This window comes from Saimiri boliviensis, chromosome 12 (genome assembly GCF_048565385.1).
Source record: "Saimiri boliviensis isolate mSaiBol1 chromosome 12, mSaiBol1.pri, whole genome shotgun sequence".
Taxonomy (NCBI): Eukaryota; Metazoa; Chordata; class Mammalia; order Primates; family Cebidae; genus Saimiri; species Saimiri boliviensis.
Genome location: NC_133460.1, coordinates 62763118 through 62782712, shown reverse-complemented (window position 1 = coordinate 62782712; position 19595 = coordinate 62763118). Strand labels below are relative to the sequence as shown.

Sequence of the window (19595 nt, the reverse complement as noted above, 5' to 3'; positions counted from 1 at the left end):
TCCCAACTTGGAAAATGATGCACAGGCAGAAGTGACTGGCAGCAGATCACAATTTAATTGGTGGTGTTTGAACGCTGGCAGCCTAGCTTGAGCTCCCACAAGCAAACCCCGAGGCTTTGACCTGTTTCTATGTAAGACTGAGTCCCTGGAGGGTGTGGCCAAGATTTAACAAGCGGCTCTGTTTTAATGAGTATCTTCTATGTGCTTAGCAAGTACATGTTACCTTCCAGCCTCAAAACAACCCTGTGAAGTACACTTAACATCCTTATATTAAGGGTTAGAAGATTTAGAAGGAGTGATGTTAGCACACCCTGTTCAATAAATGGTGCTGGCAAAATTGGATTGCCATATGCAGAAGAATGAGACTGGACCCATATCTCTCACTATATATAAAAATCAACTCAAGACGAGGCACAGTGGCTCATGCCTGTAATCCCAGCACTTTGGGAGGAGGGTGGATCACCCAAGGTCAGGAGTTCGAGACCAGCATGTCCAACATGGTGAAACCCTGTCTCTACTAAAAGCAAAAACAAAAACAAACGAAAAAAATAGCCAGGCTTGGTGGTATGTGCCAGCAATCCCAGCTACTCAGGAGACTGGGGCATGAGAACTGTTTAAACCTGGGAGGTGAAGGTTGCAGTGAGCTATGATGGCGCCACTGCACTCCAGCCTGGGTGACGGAGCAGGACCCTGTCTTAAAAAAAAAAAAATCAACTCAAGATGGATTAAAGACTTAAGTGTAAGAACTGACACTATAAAAATCTTAGAAGAAAATCTAGGAAAAACTCTTCTGGGCATTATTGGTCTAGGCAAAGAATTTATGACAAAAACCTCAAAAGCACAAGCAACAAAACCAAAGAAAGACAAATGAGACTTAATTAAACTAAAATTTCTGCACAGCAAAATAAACCATCAACAGAACAGACAACCTGCAGAAGAGGAGAAAATATTTCCAAACTATGTTGTCCAGTAGGGGACTATTATCCAGAATATATAAGAAACTCAACTCAACAAAAAGTCCAAATAATAGCATTAAAAAATGGGCAAAAGACACGAATAGACACTTTTTTCAAAAAGAAAACATATGGGTGGCCAAGAAGCATATGAAAAAATGCTCAACATCACTAGTCATTGGAGAAATGGAAGTTAAAACAAGAATGAGATCTTATCTCACACCAGTGAGAATGGCTATTATTAAAAAGTCAAAAAATAACAAATATTGGTGAGCATGCAGAGAAAATGGAACACCTGTGCACTGTTGATGAGACTGTAAATTAGTACAACCCTTGTGGAAAACAGTAGGGTGATTTCTCATACTGTCTTAAAAATGGAGCTGCCATTTGATTTAGCAGTCACACTACCGGTATCTACCCAAAGGAAAAGAAATCAGTATATTAAAAAGAAACCTGCCCTTGTATGTTTATCACAGCACTGTTCACAGTAGCAAATATATGGAATCAACCCATCAACAGATGATTGGATAAAGAAAATGTTCATATATATGGAATACTACACTGCCATATGAATGAGACTGTGTCTTTTGCAGCAACATGGATGGTCATTACTTTAAGTGAAATAACTCAAACACAGAAAGTCAAATACCACATGTTCTCACTTGTAAGTGGGAGCTTAATAATGTGCACACATGGACATGGAGTTAGTGGATATTGGAGGTTCAGAAGGGTGACAAGGTGGGAGGGGGTGAAGGATGAGAAATGACTGAATGGGTACAATGTGTATTATTAGGGTGATGGTTACACTAAAAGCCCAGACCTCACCAGTAGGCAATCTATCCATGTAACAAAACTGCCCTGTACTCCCTTAAGTTTATTATTATTTTAAAAAGGAGTGACTTTCCTGAGGCCTCTCCGCCTTGAGTGTAGAGGGCTACGACTGACACTCAGGTCCATCTCTTTCCGTGCAGCCTGGTGTCTTTTCGAATCCTTGTGTCCAGCCTGGGGCCAGGCTCCAGGGGGCCACTGAGGATGGTGGGAGAGTGTCCGGGCTTGGCCGCTGAGGCTGCTGGGCAGGACTCCTGGGGCAGCCTCCTGGCCTGGGGCTCAGTCCAGGGTGGGAGCCTCATTTGGCTCGGTCCTTCTCGCTCTTCTGTGGTGAGAGGCACTGCCAGATTCCCCTGCAGACCATCTCATTGCCCAGGGCATAATTGATGGCATTGATCGTGGGCACCATTTTGGCAATGAGGGCGGGCACCTGTTGTGGCAGAAAAATCCAGGAAAGAAGCTTCAAAGCCACTGCACCTCTCTCTGGTCCCACCTGGTGACCCCAGTCACCCTCCCCCTGCAGCTGCCAATCGTTGGGTTCTGCACGCTTGGAGCCCTCCCTGACTAGCTGGCGGAGATGCAGGGCTCATGGAGCCCCATGCAGCCACACTCCTGTCCAGGCACACCTGCTCCCCGCCTGGGCACCAGTCTCAACCCCTGTTCACAGAGTCTTTATGTACACCATCTGGCTGGCTGTCCCTGTCATCTCACATGAGATTTGGGCAATGTCAAAAGCAGCCTGGTCTAACTCAGGAATGAGGTCGGGGATTAGGGGGGCCAACTAATGCTCTATGCATTGTGAGTATCCAAAGGAAGAAACAGAGAGGAAGAGACTGGCACTGAGGACATAAATCCAGAAAGAGAAATGAGGTGAGACAGACACAAAGATGAGAGGGGTCTAGTTCTGGGTACGAGAAGTATCCATACCATCTGCAGTTTGGGGGAGATGGAAGTCACGTCTGCGATGACTGCATATAGATACAGGATGGCATAGGGGCCCCAGCCGAGCAGCAGTGTCCTGGCTGGCAGAGTGGTGTTCACCTGGGGAGAAATTGTCACAGGAAACGTCAGCTTGCTCCAGGCAGCCCACAGCCTTGTGTGGCCAAGAAGACTAGGTCAGCGCTCAGCCAGGCTGGGCTTCAGGAGGGGGCTGAGTCCGCAGGGAAACTTGAGACCAGAGGGGCTCTCTGTTGTTTAAGGCTGTGTGACCTTGAGCCTTTTATTTAAACTTGCCTGACCTCAGCTGCTGTGTCTGTACAATGGCCTGATAATATCTGACATGGCTGGAGGCTGAGACTGGGGTGGATATGAGCTTCCTCCTGGGTCTGTACTCTTTGTTTGTTTGTCAGATATAGACAGGGTCTCACTATGTTGCCCAGGCTGGTCTCAAACTCCTGGGCTCAAGCGATCCTCTCACCTCGGCCTCCCCACGTGCTGGGATTACAGGTATAAGCCACTGTGCCTGGCCCAGGTCTGTGCCCTTTAAGAGGAATCCTGGGCTCTGTGACTGCATGTACAAGTGGCTCCAGGCTGAGCTGCCAGCAGGCCTCAGTCCTAGAACCAACTCACCATCTGCAGCCACAGCCACCTGGTGAGATCACCCAGTCTCGGCTCCCCCTACAACCAGAGGGGAAGGGGCTTGTCCGGAGAGAGGGAGATGCTGGGGTGCCGCCTGGGGCCACGAAGGGGCGAAAGACTCGAGCTTAACTTCAGTGGGAGCTGCCAGGTCCCTGCCCCACACAGACAGGAGGATGTGCAAATTCTGACGCTAAAGTTCGTGCCTGTTTCTCCCAAAATGACTTTCTTTAACGAAGAGGGTAATTAACTTGGAAGAGAACATATTTTCTTCTATCTTGGATTTTTGAAATATGCTGACCAAGAGACATTTTTTTTTCTCTTACTTTTTATTTGAGGAAAAAAAAGAAAAACAAGAAAGCTCAGCACTGTCGGGCACTCTCGGGGGCCGAGGCCGAGAGAGGTGGACTCCCCTGGGGAGGCTGCTCCATCCCGGGAAGCCGCTGGGCTCGGGATGGGGTCCCGGCGTGTGACCTTGTTGATGCCACCAGAGACAATGGTTTAAAGTCAACCCAGAAAAATGAGGCGATCATGGTGGCAGCCATGTTTCCCGCTTGACTGAGCCTCCAATAAATGTGGACTTTGCGCCTCCAGACAGGGCTTGGGGCGGGCATCATGCAGGATAGCCTGGAGCTGGCACCTATGCCAGCGGCAAGCTGGGAGCCAGGAGAACGGATTCGGGTCCCAGCAAAGCCCTTGCTCTCCTTCTGTGACCTCGGGGTCCAACTAAAATAGATTTGCACAGTCCCTTTCCAATTCACAATAAGTAAATAAAGTGGCAGATGCAGTGACTTAAAAAGAGAGTGTTTCTTTTATGTGCTGTGTTTGACTACGTGGGTGGTGGAGTGTGACAGCTAGGTTTGAATCCAGGTGTGTGGCTTTTGGTGAGTTGCTTAGTTAACCCCCTTCTCAGCCTCAACTTTTTAGCAGTGACACAGAGATAAGAAAACCTCCTTCTGGCCGGGGGTGGTAGCTCAAGCCTGTAATCCCAGCACTTTGGGAGGCTGAGGAGGGTGGATCACCTGAGGTCAGGAGTTCAAGACCAGGCTGACCAACATGGTGAAACCCTGTCTTTACTAAAAATACAAAACAAAGTGAGGCATGGTGACGGGTGCCTGTAATCCCAGCTACTAGGGAGATTGAGACAGGAGAATCGCTTGAACCCCGGAGGTGGAGGTTGCAGCTAGTCGAGATTGTGCCACTGCACTCCAACCAGGGTGACAAAAAAAAAAAAAAAAAAAAAAAAGATGGAACAAGAAAACCTCCTTCATCATAGAGTGGTTGCAAAGGTGAAATAATACTTGTATTTGAATTTGTTCTAATCTTTGTTGCTTATTATGACTCCTTTGCTAGAGGTCATCCAGGTGACCAAGTTAAAATAAAACCTTGGCAAGGGAATAGTAATGCAGAAATTAAAAAGTGACCAGAAGGGCTTATTTTGAAGTATTGTATTTCTTGGACAAATGTTCCTGTAGGCTTGATTTTTATCTTGTGGGCACCAACCTGAGACTGTGATTAAATTAAACATCTCAAAGCAGTTTAAAAGTAGCATTTAAAAAGCCTGTAATTTTGTGCCAAACCTCAGATCCTTGGGAAGAATTATGTGGAACAGCATGGATGGTGTTGGGCAGGGAGCCCTGGTTCCAGAGTTGCCTGATCTGGATGAATCTGAGCAGTCCTGATCCTTGCTCCCCAGGCCTTGGCGAGCTGAGCAAAGGAAGAGTGGCTTCCAGTTCTAACATCCTATACTGTGTACAAGCTGGATTATCTCTTGATCATTGAAAAATGCAGAAAACCCCTGGTTGCTGAATGTCACATTGTTCATATTCCCTGGTGTTCCTGAGAGGAACCGAGAAATTTCTGCTGCTCTTGAGGCAGGAGAATAGCAAAGGGAATTGGAGGTTAAAGGAGGAATGAGTAGAAGCAGAAGCAAGGTGAAGAGGCGATGAGCAAGAAGCAAGACAAGAAACAGAAGTTGAGCAGCCAAAACAAAAATAAGAGTAAAAAGTGAGTAAGAAGCCCCCATGGCCGTCTAGATCCGGACCAAACCGGTTAGAGGCAGTTCCTCAGAAATGGGCATGCGCATTGGAGAGAAAAAGTATCCTTAAAATGACCCTGTATAATAATAAGCTCATTAAAGCTCATGCATATGCACTGCATATCATACATGTACTTAAGATTATGGGATGGAGGTGACAGGCAAGGGCACAAGTTACCAAAGTAACTAAGCAACCCATCTATTAATCAAACAGCAGACTCGCTAGAGATTAGGTAGCTTTGGGAACCTTAAATACACCAAACTGGTGTTGATCTCATTTATCAGAGATCAGTCCACTCTCCCCTCTCCGAGAGTGTAATACTGTGCTGAATAAACTTTTGCTGCTTCGCTTTGCTGCAAAAGCAATAAATGTTTGCTCTGCTATTTGTGTGTGTCACATCCAGTTCTTTGTTCGGGACACCAAGAGCCAGGAGCTGCACAGCACCGTCTGATAACACTCCAGTGGGGGCGGTTCTTACCTGGAGATGGCCACTTTTCCCCAGTTTCTGCTCCATGAGCCGGTAGGATGTGATCGTGATGAAGAGGGGCATGGCAAAGTTGAAGAAGGACATGGTGAAAAGGAAGCTGCTGAAGTTTCTGCAGGCAGAGCGGGTAGAGGATTGGGGTCAGCTCCCAGGGATGGCCAGCGGCTCTCAAGGACCCACCAGCTCTGCTCTAGATAATCAGATGTGGGGAAATGCCCCATTCAGACAAGCACTTAGTGTGGTTACTCCCGGGTCCCAGGTGAACTTCCTTTAGGAGCCAGGGAGCTATGAGGTCCCCCTAGAACTTGCCTTTAGAAGCCAGGGAGCTGCAAGGAGGAAGAGGTCTCTGTCTTGTTCAAGTGCTCAGACCTGCTTTCCTCTTTGTCCCCCAAGCATAAAGAATGGGAAATTTTAGTTTGGGAAACATGTTCACCAAGTGGTGGGGATGTCAGTGGACCAAGAGGAACATTCGAGGAGCATTCTAGGCCCAAGGGTTTTAAAAGGAGACTATGGATAACAAGAAGATTGGATATTATTCACTGAAGAAACGGTTGAAGGGACCACAGAAGAGCCTGGGGTCCCAGATAGTGGTCATGGGGAGGTGAAGGGACTGACCGGGAATGGTGGGAGACCCAGGGAGGCAGATTGCCATTTCCTGAGTGAAGACTATGTCACCTTGGAGCTGTCCACCAGGCAGGGGCAGCTGGAAGGACTGGACCCTGCTGGGGAGTGTCATGAAGGGACACTTGGACCAGGCCCAGCATTCTCAAGAGAGCATCACCTGGAAAGCCTGTCATCCAGTGTGGATGCCTCATGATTAAACACCCTGGGTAAAGCAGATGAATGCAACGTGACTCTGGTGGAAGCAAGAGGGGCTGGAGCCCATGTGACTACTCCCCAAGGCAGCTCCTAAAGGATTCTCCAAAGCCCTTGCCTCCCTAGAGCCGCCTGATGGGGCAGTACCAGAACAGGAGCTCCATGAGGGTGGGAACCCTCATGCATTCAGTCCTATCTCTCCAGGGATTGCCTCATAGCATATGCTCAGGTCATTTCCTCCCAATGCAAGGACCTTAATATTTTTTGAATCTATTGTACCAAGGGATAGCTCCCTCTAGAAATTGATGAGGTCAGAGCCATGACGGCCAACTGTGCTGGGACAGTTGGTGGCACAGCTTGGTGACTGCTTTCACTGACACAAGCCAATGGCTTATTGTATGATGTCTCTTTTTGGGTTCAATTCTGGGCCCTAATTTTCATAACATTCCCATCACCTGGCCAGTTTTCAGAACAGGCTTTTTCCAGTCCACCTGCAGGTGAGTATCATGACTAAGGAGTTGAGATTTTCTGGCACATGTTGCCATTTTCTCATTTGGATTTTCATCTTGGGCACCCCTGGCATAGAATGTCAAAGCTAAGATTCCCATGGAGCCTCAAAGATGATCCTCCCACCTCACCTGTCCCCCTTGGAGTAGTCCAGGGTGCAGCATGTCCCCAGTGGCTCATAGTCATAGTGGCCCCAACCCAGGAGAGGCAACGCTGCCCAGAAGGTAGAAGACAGCCACACGAAGAGCACCAGAGAGACGGCCGAGTTCCATGCCAGTTGGCTGCCTGCACAGGACAGAGAAGGAAGAGAAGGTTGTAAGGAGCAGATGGTGTGGTAGAGTGAGAAAGAATGGACTTCCCGATCTCAAAGTGTGTCCCTGAATCCCAGCTCTGCTGCTTAATAGCAAAGAGCTTCTCTGAGCCTCAGTATTCTCGCCCACAACGGGAATGATAATCCTTGCCTCAGAGGATTGTTATGAAGAATGAAATAGATAATGGATGGTGAAATTCTCCAGATGGACTCACTATACTACCTTCTTCAGAGGACAGAGAGAAGAAGGGAGTGGCAAAGAGGCAGTTGTGTTTTCAAAGCCAAGGTTCAGAAGGAGGCATGGGCAGAGGTTCAGGTGAGGGTCATAGGGGATGGAGGCAGAAGTCTAAACTTACCACCACCCTCAGCACTTGCTCAGCATCAGGCCACTGCCCCTGCTTCCAGGACACCCTCTGAGAGTACTTGACTAGGGGGTTGGGGCTCAATCGCAGTGCCAATGTCAGAGGCTGGGTCCCAGCAGCATCTTTTGATGTGAATCAGCCATGCTAATTTGACCTCCTCTGGTCCCCACCCTCCTCTCTGCTGCAGCGTCATTGAGTCTTTCCCATTCAGTGGTTCCTCCTGAATCTGGCTTCAGGATGCACTTCTCAGGTGCCCTTCTCTGTCTACTGTTCATTTGTTACACCGTTTCATACATAAGATCCCAGGGCAGGGGACAGGTCTCCAGGGGGGGTCTCATTGAGAGAGAAGAGCATATCTACAACCTCCCTCATCTGACACTTTGATTCTACTGATATGGCCCCAGATGCAGTTTGCTTGGATGTGCCCTTCTGATATGAACCTAATGTCTGTGTCCCCTCAAACTTGTATGTTGAAGCCCTAATCCCCAATGTGATGGCATTTGGAGGTGGGGCCTTTGGGAGATAACTAGGCCAAAAGGGTGGAGCCTCCATGATGCGGTTAGTGCCCTTATAAGAAGAGACACAATTAGCTGGGCATGGTGCATATGCCTGTAGTCCCAGCTGCTCAGGAGGCTGAGGCAGAGAATCACTTGAACCCGGGAGGCGGAGGTTGCAGTGAACTGAGATCGTGTCACTATATTCTAATCTGGGCAATAGAGTGAGACTCTGTTTCAAAAAATGGAAGAAGGAACACAGGAGTGACAATATCTCTCTTTTTCTGTGAGGACATGGCAAGAAGGTGAACATATAAACCAAGAAGCAAGCCCTCACTGAACCTGACCATGCTGGCACCTTGAACTTGGACCTCCCATCCTGCATAATTGTGAGAAATAAATTTCTGTTGTTCAAGCCACCCGGCCCATGGCATTCTATTATAGGAGCCTGGGCAGACTAAGACAACTCCCATCCCAACTGCGGGCACAATAATCATCTGCATGAATAGGAAGACTCAATATACTTGAGATGTCTGTTCTTTCTATCTTTTTTAAAGTTTTTTTGAGACAGTCTCACTCTGTCACCCAGGCTGGAGTGCAGTGGTGTGATCTTGGCTCACTACAACCTCTGCCTCCTGGGTTCAAGCAATTCTCCTTCCTCAGCCTCTCAAGTAGCTGGAATTACAGGCACCGGCCACCATGCCTGACTAATTTTTGTATTTTTAGTAGACATTGGGGTTTCACCATGTTGGTCAGGCTGGTCTTGAACTCCTGACCTCAAGTAATCTGCCTACCTCCGCCTCCCAAAGTGTTGGAACTACAGGCAGGAGCCACGGTCCCTGGCCTCTCCCTCCCTTTCTCCCTCCCTCCCTCCCTTCCGTCTTTCCTTCCTTTCCTCCTTCCTTCCTTTCTCCCTCCCTCTTTCTTTTCCTTCCTTTCTTCCTTCCTCTTTCTTTCTTTCTTCCTTCCTTCCTTCCTTTCTTTCTTTCAGACTCTCATTCTGTTGCCCAGGCTGGAGTGCAGAGTGGTGCCATCTCAGCTCACTGCATCCTCTGCCTCCTGGGTACAAGTGATTCTCTGTGAGCACAATAATTAATACCTATCTGGTCCCTGGTGCTGCCTCAGACTTTCAGCTTTAGAAACAGATGCCTACAACCACCCAGTGATGGAGTACATGAATTCAGACTTCCTTCTTCCCCTTTGCCTGTCTTCACACTGCTCTGCCATGCCCTCGGTATTGAAAGGGCTTTGATCTGAGGACCCTGGCGCAGGGATTAACTGATTAACTGTTCTATATTGAGGCAGAAAAGCCTGTTGCTGTCTGAGGTGGTGGTAGTGGTGGTGGTGGTGGTGGTGGTGGTGGTGGTGGTGGTGGTGGTGGTGGTGGTGGTGGTGTGTGTGTGTGTGTGTATAAGATGGTCCAAAGGAGCATTAGGGGTGGGGACTGGGATAGAAGTAGTAGGAGAAGTGCTCCGAAGTCAGGTGGACAGGAGGGGCTACCCATCACCATTCAAAATGATGAGACTGAAGGCAGCATTTTGGCCTGGAGAGAGGCATATGATAGGAGAGACCCATGAGGGGCAGTGACTTTGCAGAGAAGGAGGCTGTACATGTGACTGTGGCAGGGGAATTTCTATAGATTCCAAAGAGGCCACGCCATAGCTTGAGACTGTGCTGGCCATAGACCTCACAGCAGCCTCTGTGCTGGGCAAATTCATAGCTCAGGACTTGGAAGTACAAGGTCATGACCAACGGCAGCGCTACCCTTAGTAGCTGTGTGACCCTAAGCAAGCTGCTTAACTTCTCTGTGCCTTTGCTTCTGAGGCTGTGAGCTGAGGGTTTGCTAGGAGGGTGAGCTGAGCCACAGTTCCCCAAAGCATATTTATGTACCCCTGGTGGTGAGCAGGGTTCTAGATGGTCTCTGGGTGAGCATGTTTTCATTTTAATATGTATTAAAAGTATAAGTACATTAAAGCTGTGATTTCCCAGATATTGTTTAGAATGAGCTTGAAGCAAGTGTTTACATTTTAAAAAGTGAGTCAATTTTAAGAAAAAAAAAATCAGGTCAGTTGCAGTGGCTCACACCTGTAATCCCAGCACTTTGGGAGACACAGGCGGGTAGATCACGAGGCCAGGAGTTCCAGACCAGCCTGACCAACATGGTGAAGCACCGTCTCTACTAAAAATACAAAACTTAGTTGGGCGTGGTGGCATGTGCCTGTAATCCCAGCTACTAGGGAGGCTGAGGCAGCAGAATTGCTTGAACTTGGGAGGCAGAGGTTGCAATGAGCTGAGATCGCACCACCGCACTCCAGCCTGAGCAACACAGCGACACTCTGCCTCAAAAAAACAAAAAGAAAAAAAGGTCAAGGAAAAACAGAGCCGTTTGCACACTGATATGGCCAATTATGAAGATGGCATTTTACAATGCAGCTTGACAAATCTAGAGCTGGAGCAGTTTTCATGAAGCCTCATGGAAGAGTGAGGTGCCAGGGCACATGCCCAGCTACACACACATACACACAGCCTCTCTGTGCCTCAGTAGTGCCTGTCTGCAAGGGCATTTTCTGTATCCCTGATCTTATTTGATTTTCAAAATAAAACTGAGGTTGGTTATTAAAATCATCTCACAAAGGAGGAGACTAAGGTTCAGAGGGGATCCCTGACTTGACCAAGGTTGTAGTCATGGCAAGAGAGCCTCAGCAGGTCTCCTGCACACTCTCCCATCCTCCCTCCTTTCTTGAAATGAGTGCCCACACATGATAGGCATGCACACTTACAGCCACCCACACTTCCCTGTACTGGGAAACGCGGAGCAGCAGCTAGTTCTGACTGTCCCTCCCTGCCTCTTATTCTCTCCACACTGCATTGGTGTCCCTCCACTCCAGGAGCCCAGATACATACGGGTGCAGTAGTGGTGATAGCGCCCCCAGGCGATGGCTGCACTGCCGCAGATGCTGGCCAACGCTGTCACAAAGCCCTGGAAGCCGTGAACCTGGCAGCCGTCCGAGCCGTAGGGCCAGCGCCTGTGGGAGACACTGGGCACCAATGACCCCTCCCCTCCGACCCTTTCCACCTCCCATACCTGCCAAGTACAGCTTGGAGTGTGTGTTCCCTGCATGTCCAAAGAGGCCCTTGATATCGCTGTCTTTGCTATGAAGCTTTAGATCTAAGTCACTGGGCTGAAGGGGTGGAGCCCAGTGCACACTCTCCAGGCTGGGCGACTTTGACTGCACTACGGTTGGGCCATAGGCTCTCTCTGCGTGATCAGATGCCTCTGTCACAAGAGAGCTCATGCCTGTATTTGATAGGTGGGGAAACTGAGGCTCAAAGAGGCAAAGATACCGAAGCCAAGGTCACAGGTCACATAGATGAAAGGAAAGTCAGAGGGGAGACCCTAGGCCTCCCTATTCCCAAGTGCCAAGCAAAGTTGGAAGCTTCTGTTCATTGTGGGAGGAAGAATTCTCACTGATGCAGACCCCCAGGCTGGTGAGCCCTGAGCATGTACATCCAGGTGGGCTCCAGCCTCCATCTGTAGCAACCAAAAGCAGAATGAGAATGCCCAGTCTGCTTCAGAAAACAATCTTATAAACGCTTCCTGAAGCTGTGATGGAAGGCCCTGGTTTGTGTATAAGGAGGTATTAGACACTAGCCAAAACCCTGTTTGCTTTCACAAACACTTACTTAGAGCTCTAGGTGTCAAGCATTATTTTAAGTTATTTACATACAATAGAAATAAATACTTCCAACCACCCATCTGAGTTAGGAAATAATATCCAGTTTATGGAAGAAGCCTGGAACTAGAAATGCTGAAGCCAGAATGCAAACCTAGGTTGCTTGGTTACAGAACCCACGCCATTGATGTCTACAGCCTGTCATCTCTTTCATCAGGTTTCAGCAACCCCTGCCTTCCAGAAATCAGCTGCCGTTCTTCAGAAATAATCTGGAATTTAGGCCATTTTAGCCTTCCCACGCTTAGCCCTTGGCCAATTTTCTGTAAATACGAAAAATGCCTTTGGCCTGGCTGCCCAGGGTCCAGAGGTCAGGCCCCAGGCAGGATCCCAGAGCCTGTGGATTGGAGAGGGGGCTGGTACCGGAGGAGGCTGGATGTGGCTGCAACGAGGGCATTCAGGCTGATCCCACTGTCGGCAAGAGCCAAGCTCAGCACCAGCAGGTGGCAGGGAGTCCGCAGCTCCGGGGTCTTGCAGAAAGAGAAGATGGTCAGGCTATTGAGGCTGAGACCGGAGAGAGCTGAAAGGAAGGGTGGGGGCTGGCATTGGGGCTGCTGAAGCCCAGCTGGGGTCACAACAGGGTGCATGGGATGGATGGAGCATCAGCAACCTCCCGGACAAAGAAGACAATCAATATAGCATGTTTCATGCTATAACAATCATAATCACTGACACCTGCAGGGCACTTATCACACACCAGGCACCAGGATAAGCACTTTACGTGAGTCATTTCATTCAGTCTTCACTTGGACTCTCTTCTCCATTTATAGCTGGGAAACTGAGGCTCAGAAACTGTAGCTCAGAGACTAAGTACATAGCTAGTAAGTGGTAGAGCTGGAACTTGAATTCCATTATGTCCTATTGGATTTCAAATTCCTTTTGGATTTCAAAATGTTTACTCTAAGGGCTGTAGAGCAAAGTCAGAGAGCCACCAAAGGGAAGAGTCGACCTTAGAGCTGAGAGCTGCCTAGGACACCAGGCAGGGGAGTGAACATGAAGAAGGTGTTCTCTGGCAGCAGAGAGACCTGACCTTGAATTTTGGCTTGGCAGCCTCACTTACTGCTCCTGAAGCTCTCTGAACCTCAGCTTCCCCCATCTAAAGTGAGGAACAGGAAAAACTCCTACCTGCAAAACTGTAAGAAGCACTTACCTGCACGACAATGTATGGAAGAGCATTCCAGGAAGGAATAGCAGATGCAAAGACATAAAATGATACAATGAGATACCACCTTACTTCTACAAGAATGGTCATCATTAAAAAGTCAAAAAACAACAGATGGGGCCAGGCGCGGTGGCTCACGCCTGTAATCCCAGCACTTTGGGAGGCCGAGGCGGGTGGATCACGAGGTCAAAAGATCAAGACCATCCTGGTCAACATGGTGAAACCCCGTCTCTACTAAAAATACAAAACATTAGTTGGGCATGGTGGCGTGTGCCTGTAATCCCAGCTACTCAGGAGGCTGAGGCAGGAGAATTGCCTGAACCCAGGAGGCGGAGGTTGCAGTGAGCCGAGATCGCACCATTGCACTCTAGCCTGGGTAACAACAGTGAAACTCCGTCTCAAAAAAAAAAAAAAAAAAAAAAAAAAAAAAAGCAATAGATCGATGGCATGGATGTGGTAAAAGGGAAATGCTTATACACTGCTGGTGGGAATGTAAATTAGTACAACATCTATGGAAAACAGTATAAAGATTCCTTAAATAACTAAAAGTAGATCTGCCATTTAATCCAGCCAAAAAGACACACCCACATCTATGTTTATTTTGGCACAATTCACAATTGCAAAGATACAGAATCAGTGTAAGTGCCCACTGACCAATTAGTGGATAAAGAAAATGTGGTATATATACATCATGGAATAATACTCAGCCTTAAAAAGGAATGAAATGATATCGTATGCAGTAAATTGAATGGAGCTAGAGGCCATTATTCTAAGGAAAGTAACTCAGGAATGGAAAACCAAATATCATGTGTTCTCACTTACAAGTGGGAGCTAAACCGAGAGTATGCAAAGGCATACAGAGTGGCGTAATGGACTCTGGAGACTCAGAAGGGAAAGGGTGGAAGAGGGGGTAGAATTTTTAAAACCTACATATTAGGTACAACCTAATATGGGTTGATGGGTGCACTGAAATCTCAGAATTTGCCACGATGTAATTCATCTATGTAATCAAACATCACTTGTATCCCCGAAGCTATTAAAATTTTAAAAATATTTTTAAAATAAAATAAAAACCAAAGCATTACATATATCATGATATTTCTAATCATCAAGAATGAAATAAAAATGTAAATTTAAATACCTTCCAAAAAATAAAGTGGTAAAGTTTTATGGCGTGTTTGAGGACCTGGAAGGGATGCTAGATTGTAGGGTCCTCAGGAAAGGGAGACACAGGCTGGGGCCACTAGACAGTTGTGTCTAGGGCCTTCAGGACCAATCCAATGACTCACTTCCTCTCCATCGTCAGTTCTCATTAGGTGAGAAAATGTGCTGATGTTTTCTCTGGGTCTGCTTTGAACCAAAGCTGCATTTTCCATCAACCTGGCTTGGGCTGGCCCAGATCAGGATTGACACTGTCTCTAGCTCTGGCCTCAACGAGTATCTGAGGGATTCTGGGTTGGGATAGGTACCTGGCGGACCCAGGTAGCCTCCAGAGGGGAAGTGCTTAAGCTCATGGGAGTAGACACAGTGAAAATAGTGGTGAGGCTGGAGAGGATGGGAGTGAATGAACTTAAATACCCTGGAATCTATTTAGGCTAGCACTTTATGCCCGTTATCCCATTTAATCTTCACAATCAACCATTCAGAATGTCAAGGCATTGAGGGCAGAGAGCTGAAGGGACTTGGTTACAGTCACTCAAGAGCAGGTGGCGGAGTTGTCTGTCCCCAGAGCTTTTTGGGGGACTTATGTGGGATTCTTAGCAGGATTTCCAAGCAGTGGATTAAATTTTCTCCCAGCTGGAGGGACATGAAAAGTCCTAAAGCCTGGCTCTTGATCATCTCCTGGGCAGATGTCCCCTCTTAAAGTCTCTCCCTCCCCGGCCCTTGCCTGGCTTACTCTCTGCTCCCACAGGTTCAGGTGGCAGAACAACCCCTGAGTCCAGGCACAGAGGGGAGGCAACCAAAGGAACCTGACACCCAGCTGGCTATGGGGACCTCTCCTCTCCTTGCCAGCTCCACATTGGTGGCCTGGGTCCTCAGTACCCACTGGAGCCCTGCTGTACCCCAGGTTCTGCCTGGCTCACCTTCCACCAGCAGCACCATCCCCACAGCCAGCACCTCGAGCTCCCCGAAGCCAGTGGGCAGGGTGCTGGACTCTGCCATTCTTGCTCTCCCTTCGTCAGTGACCCAGCTGTCTCTGGCTTCCCACAGCCAGGCCCTCCCTTTTAAAGGGCCATCCCACATGTGTGCAGGCACATGCAGGTTATTATACTGAACCTTGGGCTTTTTCTGGATGCCTCCCTCCTGTAAATGGGTCCTCTTGGCCCAAGCAGAAGGAACCCATTCACGAGTTGGACAATGCAGCCTTTGTGAAGCCAGAATGGAGCCCTGTCTCATTCATTTCAGCCCCACTGCACAGGATTAAGGTCAGGGAATCCAAATGTTGTGTGTGGCTGAGAGCCTAATTGGAAAAGAGTTGCATAACCAGGGGAGGGGAGCAAGCAGAGGAATTTGAGCCGCAGCTGTTCCTGACAAGTCCGGTGTCTGTGCGCGTGTGTCCTCAGGCTCACATGCGTGTGCTCCAAAGCCCTGGGGAAAGGGTGAGGTTTGGGAAGTTACCTGCTGTCAGAGGAAGAACCCCAACTGGGACCAGAGAATGAGGTTCTGGTTCCAAATCTGCCACTAACTAGTTACGTGCCCTGGAGTGGAACCACTGGACTCTTCTGTTTACTTTTCTGCAATGTCAGTGTCTTTTGTCCCTGTCGTTTGTGTCAGTCCTGGTTAGACATCGTGAATGTAAACCGCAGGGCTGCACTTCCTGTCTCTCATAAAGCACTTGAGCCCTACAAGCATAAAACATCTCCTAGGACACTGTCTTAGAACAGAGGGGCTGCTATCCTGTCAGTTCCTCCCTGCACCCGCCCCCCTCCCCACTAACAGCTTAGGTTGCTACAAATGACTTCTTGGTACAATGGCTCTTTATGCACTGTTATGTGCTGGCTCATGGTAAAATTTGCACCAGGAAACACTGATCTAGGGCACCTTAACTCATTTTCGGATAAAGAAACCAAGCCCCAGGGCACTGTCGGCAACACAGCTAATATTGAATGAGGTCAGGCACTGTGCTAAGGAATCTTCTGACCAGTCCTACAATGAATTAGATACCATTATCCTTTCTATTTCAGATGAGGAAACTGTGGCTGAAAGCTGTTAAGAATGTTCCTGAGGCCGGGCGCGGTGGCTCAAGCCTGTAATCCCAGCATTTTGGGAGGCCAAGGCGGGTGGATCACAAGGTCAAGAGATCAAGACCATCCTGGTCAACATGGTGAAACCCCGTCTCTATTAAAAATACAAAACATTAGCTGGGCATGATGGCACGTGCCTGTAATCCCAGCTACTCAGGAGGCTGAGGCAGGAGAATTACCTGAACCCAGGAGGCGGAGGTTGCAGTGAGCCAAGATCGCGCCATTGCACTCCAGCCTGGGTAACAAGAGCGAAACTCCGTCTCAAAAAAAAAAAAAGAATCTTCCTGAGGCCATGTAGTAATTTATGGATGGAGCTGAAACAAAAGCTAGGTCTCCTATTCCCGAGGCTCAGGCACTATTCAATAGCATCTTCTGATGCACTCTGGTAGAGCAACCCATTCTGTTCCATCAACATCCACTTCCCAGGCCTTTCCTCTCATGGGTCCTCACTTATCTCCAAGCCAAACCCCTCCTCAGGGCCAAGCTTATGATTGCACCCTCCAGAGCTTCCCATGTTCTTTTTCAATTTCTACCTTATGATGTTGGCTATTACCTGTGTCCGCCCTTTTTTCATGCCTTCAAGATCACAAAATGCTTCATGAGAAAAAAAAGTAGGGCAAGGCCAAGATTAAAGGGTAAAGTTCATTTAGGCAAAAGACAGAAGCAGAAAGAAGCAGAGATGTGGGGGCAGGCAAGCTGGTGGCTGGGTTTGGGGAGGAGGAAGTATAGCCGGGAAGCGCTGAGAAAACCCTACTGGCTGCATTGGAAGGATAGAATGAGAAGCCTCTATTGTCAAAACAGACCTGGCCAAGAGTTAGGCAGATATGTGTGCACTGGGGCCCCAGATATCTTTGCGGGCCATAACTCACTGGTCTAGGCCTGGCTGGACCCACAGGCCTGAGGGACTGGGGAACCTTCTAGAAAAGCCAAAGAATTTAGGTAGGGCATGTTGGACTGGAGAACAACGCCTTGGGGTCAAATGTGAGAAATGAATGAATGAATCGGCTGAGTGTCTACTACTGGGAATAATCCCTGGTCAGTCCCCTCTGGCCTGTTGAGTAGATATGGTAGGACGAGACAGGATTAGGAGATAATAGGTAAAAATTGAATTTGAGCTGGGTGCAGTGGCTCAGACCTGTAATCCCAGCACTTTGGGAGACTGAGGCAAGAAGATCTCTTGAGGCCAGGAGTTTGAGATTGGCCTGGGCAACATACCAAGACCCGGTCTCTACAAAAAATAATTTTTTTTTCTTTTTTTTTTTTTTTGAGACGGAGTTTCGCGCTTGTTACCCAGGCTGGAGTGCAATGGCGCGATCTCGGCTCACCGCAACTTCCGCCTCCTGGGTTCAGGCAATTCTCCTGCCTCAGCCTCCTGAGTAGCTGGGATTACAGGCACGTGCCACCATGCCCAGCTAATTTTTTGTATTTTTAGTAGAGACGGGGTTTCACCATGTTGACCAGAATGGTCTCGATCTCTCGACCTCGTGATCCACCCGCCTCGGCCTCCCAAAGTGCTGGGATTACAGGCTTGAGCCACCGCGCCCGGCCTAATTTTTTAAAAATAGCCAAACGTTGCCGGGCGCGGTGGCTCAAGCCTGTAATCCCAGCACTTTGGGAGGCCGAGGCGGGTGGATCACGAGGTCAAAAGATCGAGACCATCCTGATCAACATGGTGAAACCCCGTCTCTACTAAAAATACAAAAAATTAGCTGGGCATGGTGGCGCATGCCTGTAATCCCAACTACTCAGGAGGCTGAGACAGGAGAATTGCCTGAACCCGGGAGGCGGAGGTTGCGGTGAGCCGAGATCGCGCCATTGCACTCCAGCCTGGGTAACAAGAGCGAAACTCCGTCTCAAAAAAAAAAAAAAATAGCCAAACGTGGTGGTGCTTGCCTGTAGTTCCAGCTACTCAGGAGGCTGAGGCAGGAGGATGGCCTGAGCCCAGGAGTCTGAGGCTTCAGCGAGCTATGATTACACCACTGCACTCCAGTCTGAGTGACAGCAAACCCTGTCACTATAAAGCAAAGCAAAGCTTTATGGATGGTTTGGGATAGAGGTATAAAGCAAAACAAAGCTTTATGGAAGGAGAATTTCCAAAGGCACTTATTAGAGGCTGGAGTTTTGTCTCCACAATAAAATCTGAAAGTGCCTTCTCTAAGGACTCTTTGACCACTCCTTTGGGACCCTTCTTGGAGTATGACCCCTTGAGGAGGGTGTTGCCCTTTTCCCTCATTGCGGAGCCATCCCCACCTTTGGCATTCGTAGTAATTCCTGGAAGGGCTCAGCTGAAACAGCAGTGCTCTGAGTCCCATATCCATGGGGTACTCAAGGCAGGCAGCTTTTTGCCTGGCAGCCTGGGACAGTTTGTGGGCTCATGAGAGACACCTCTGATGTCTCCTCAAAATGTTTGAACCTGTCCAGTTCCTATGTAACCAGGGACTTGTAAGTACCAGTGAAACTGGGTACTTATAACTTGTGAGAGAGCTTCCATTCTCACAAGCTGTCAAGGCTTTGGCATTTGAGTTTAATTTTCATAAACACCCTGCATAAAATAACTTTACTTCTCTTTGTCAGATAAGGACACAGAGGCCAAGAGATAATGTGACTCACCCAAGGTCACAGCCCATTAATGAAACAGCTGGGATCTGAACCCAGGAAGCCTCGGTCTGGAGCTTGGGCTGCTTCTAACGCCTTTCACACCATCAGGAAGAGTTGCTTTATTTCATTGCTTTTTTTGCTATGAGACAATGTCACAAGAAAGAATTTCCAAAGGGCCTTATTAGAAATTGGGGTTCTGTCTCCATCTTCACTGGCACTCGTGGAGTCTGTGTTGTCTGTGGCCTGGCTGGGATGGGGTGCTTTGCAGATGACAGTCCCATGGTTGCTTGCCTCTGGGAAGCTGTCTACTTGTCCTGCTTTGCTGTGCCCTGGCCCCTCTGGGCCTGTGGCTGTTGCTACAGAAGGGGGTCCCCCACCCCCACCCTCAGGACTGAGTGATTCAGACAGCAATAAGCCGCTGAGTGCTGCGGCTGGGACTCCCCTCCCTAATCCCCAGCCTGTCCGTGTTTATCCGATGGCCTCAGGAGGAG

General features: G+C 48.6%; 1 protein-coding gene across 1 annotated transcript; it reads right to left on the bottom strand.

Moving 5' to 3' along the window:
- Window positions 1-878: 878 nt before the first annotated feature.
- On the bottom strand, window positions 879-15443 carry RGR (retinal G protein coupled receptor). The gene is made up of 7 exons (XM_003942563.4): window positions 15346-15443; window positions 12463-12619; window positions 11273-11394; window positions 7334-7487; window positions 5874-5991; window positions 2709-2822; window positions 879-2211 (listed from the first exon to the last, which is right to left on the bottom strand). The coding sequence occupies exons 1-7, from the start codon at window positions 15422-15424 to the stop codon at window positions 2080-2082; spliced, it is 876 nt and encodes a 291-aa protein (XP_003942612.2). The 5' UTR covers window positions 15425-15443; the 3' UTR covers window positions 879-2079.
- Window positions 15444-19595: the final 4152 nt, after the last annotated feature.

Coding starts and splice junctions, on each gene's coding strand:
- RGR (XM_003942563.4), bottom strand. CDS start 15,424: ATGGCAGAGTCCAGCACCCTGCCCACTGGCTTCGGGGAGCTCGAGGTG. Junction 12,620..15,345: donor GATGGTGCTGCTGGTGGAAG/GTGAGCCAGGCA, acceptor CCTTCCTTTCAG/CTCTCTCCGGTCTCAGCCTC. Junction 5,992..7,333: donor GACTACTCCAAGGGGGACAG/GTGAGGTGGGAG, acceptor CTCTGCCTGCAG/AAACTTCAGCAGCTTCCTTT.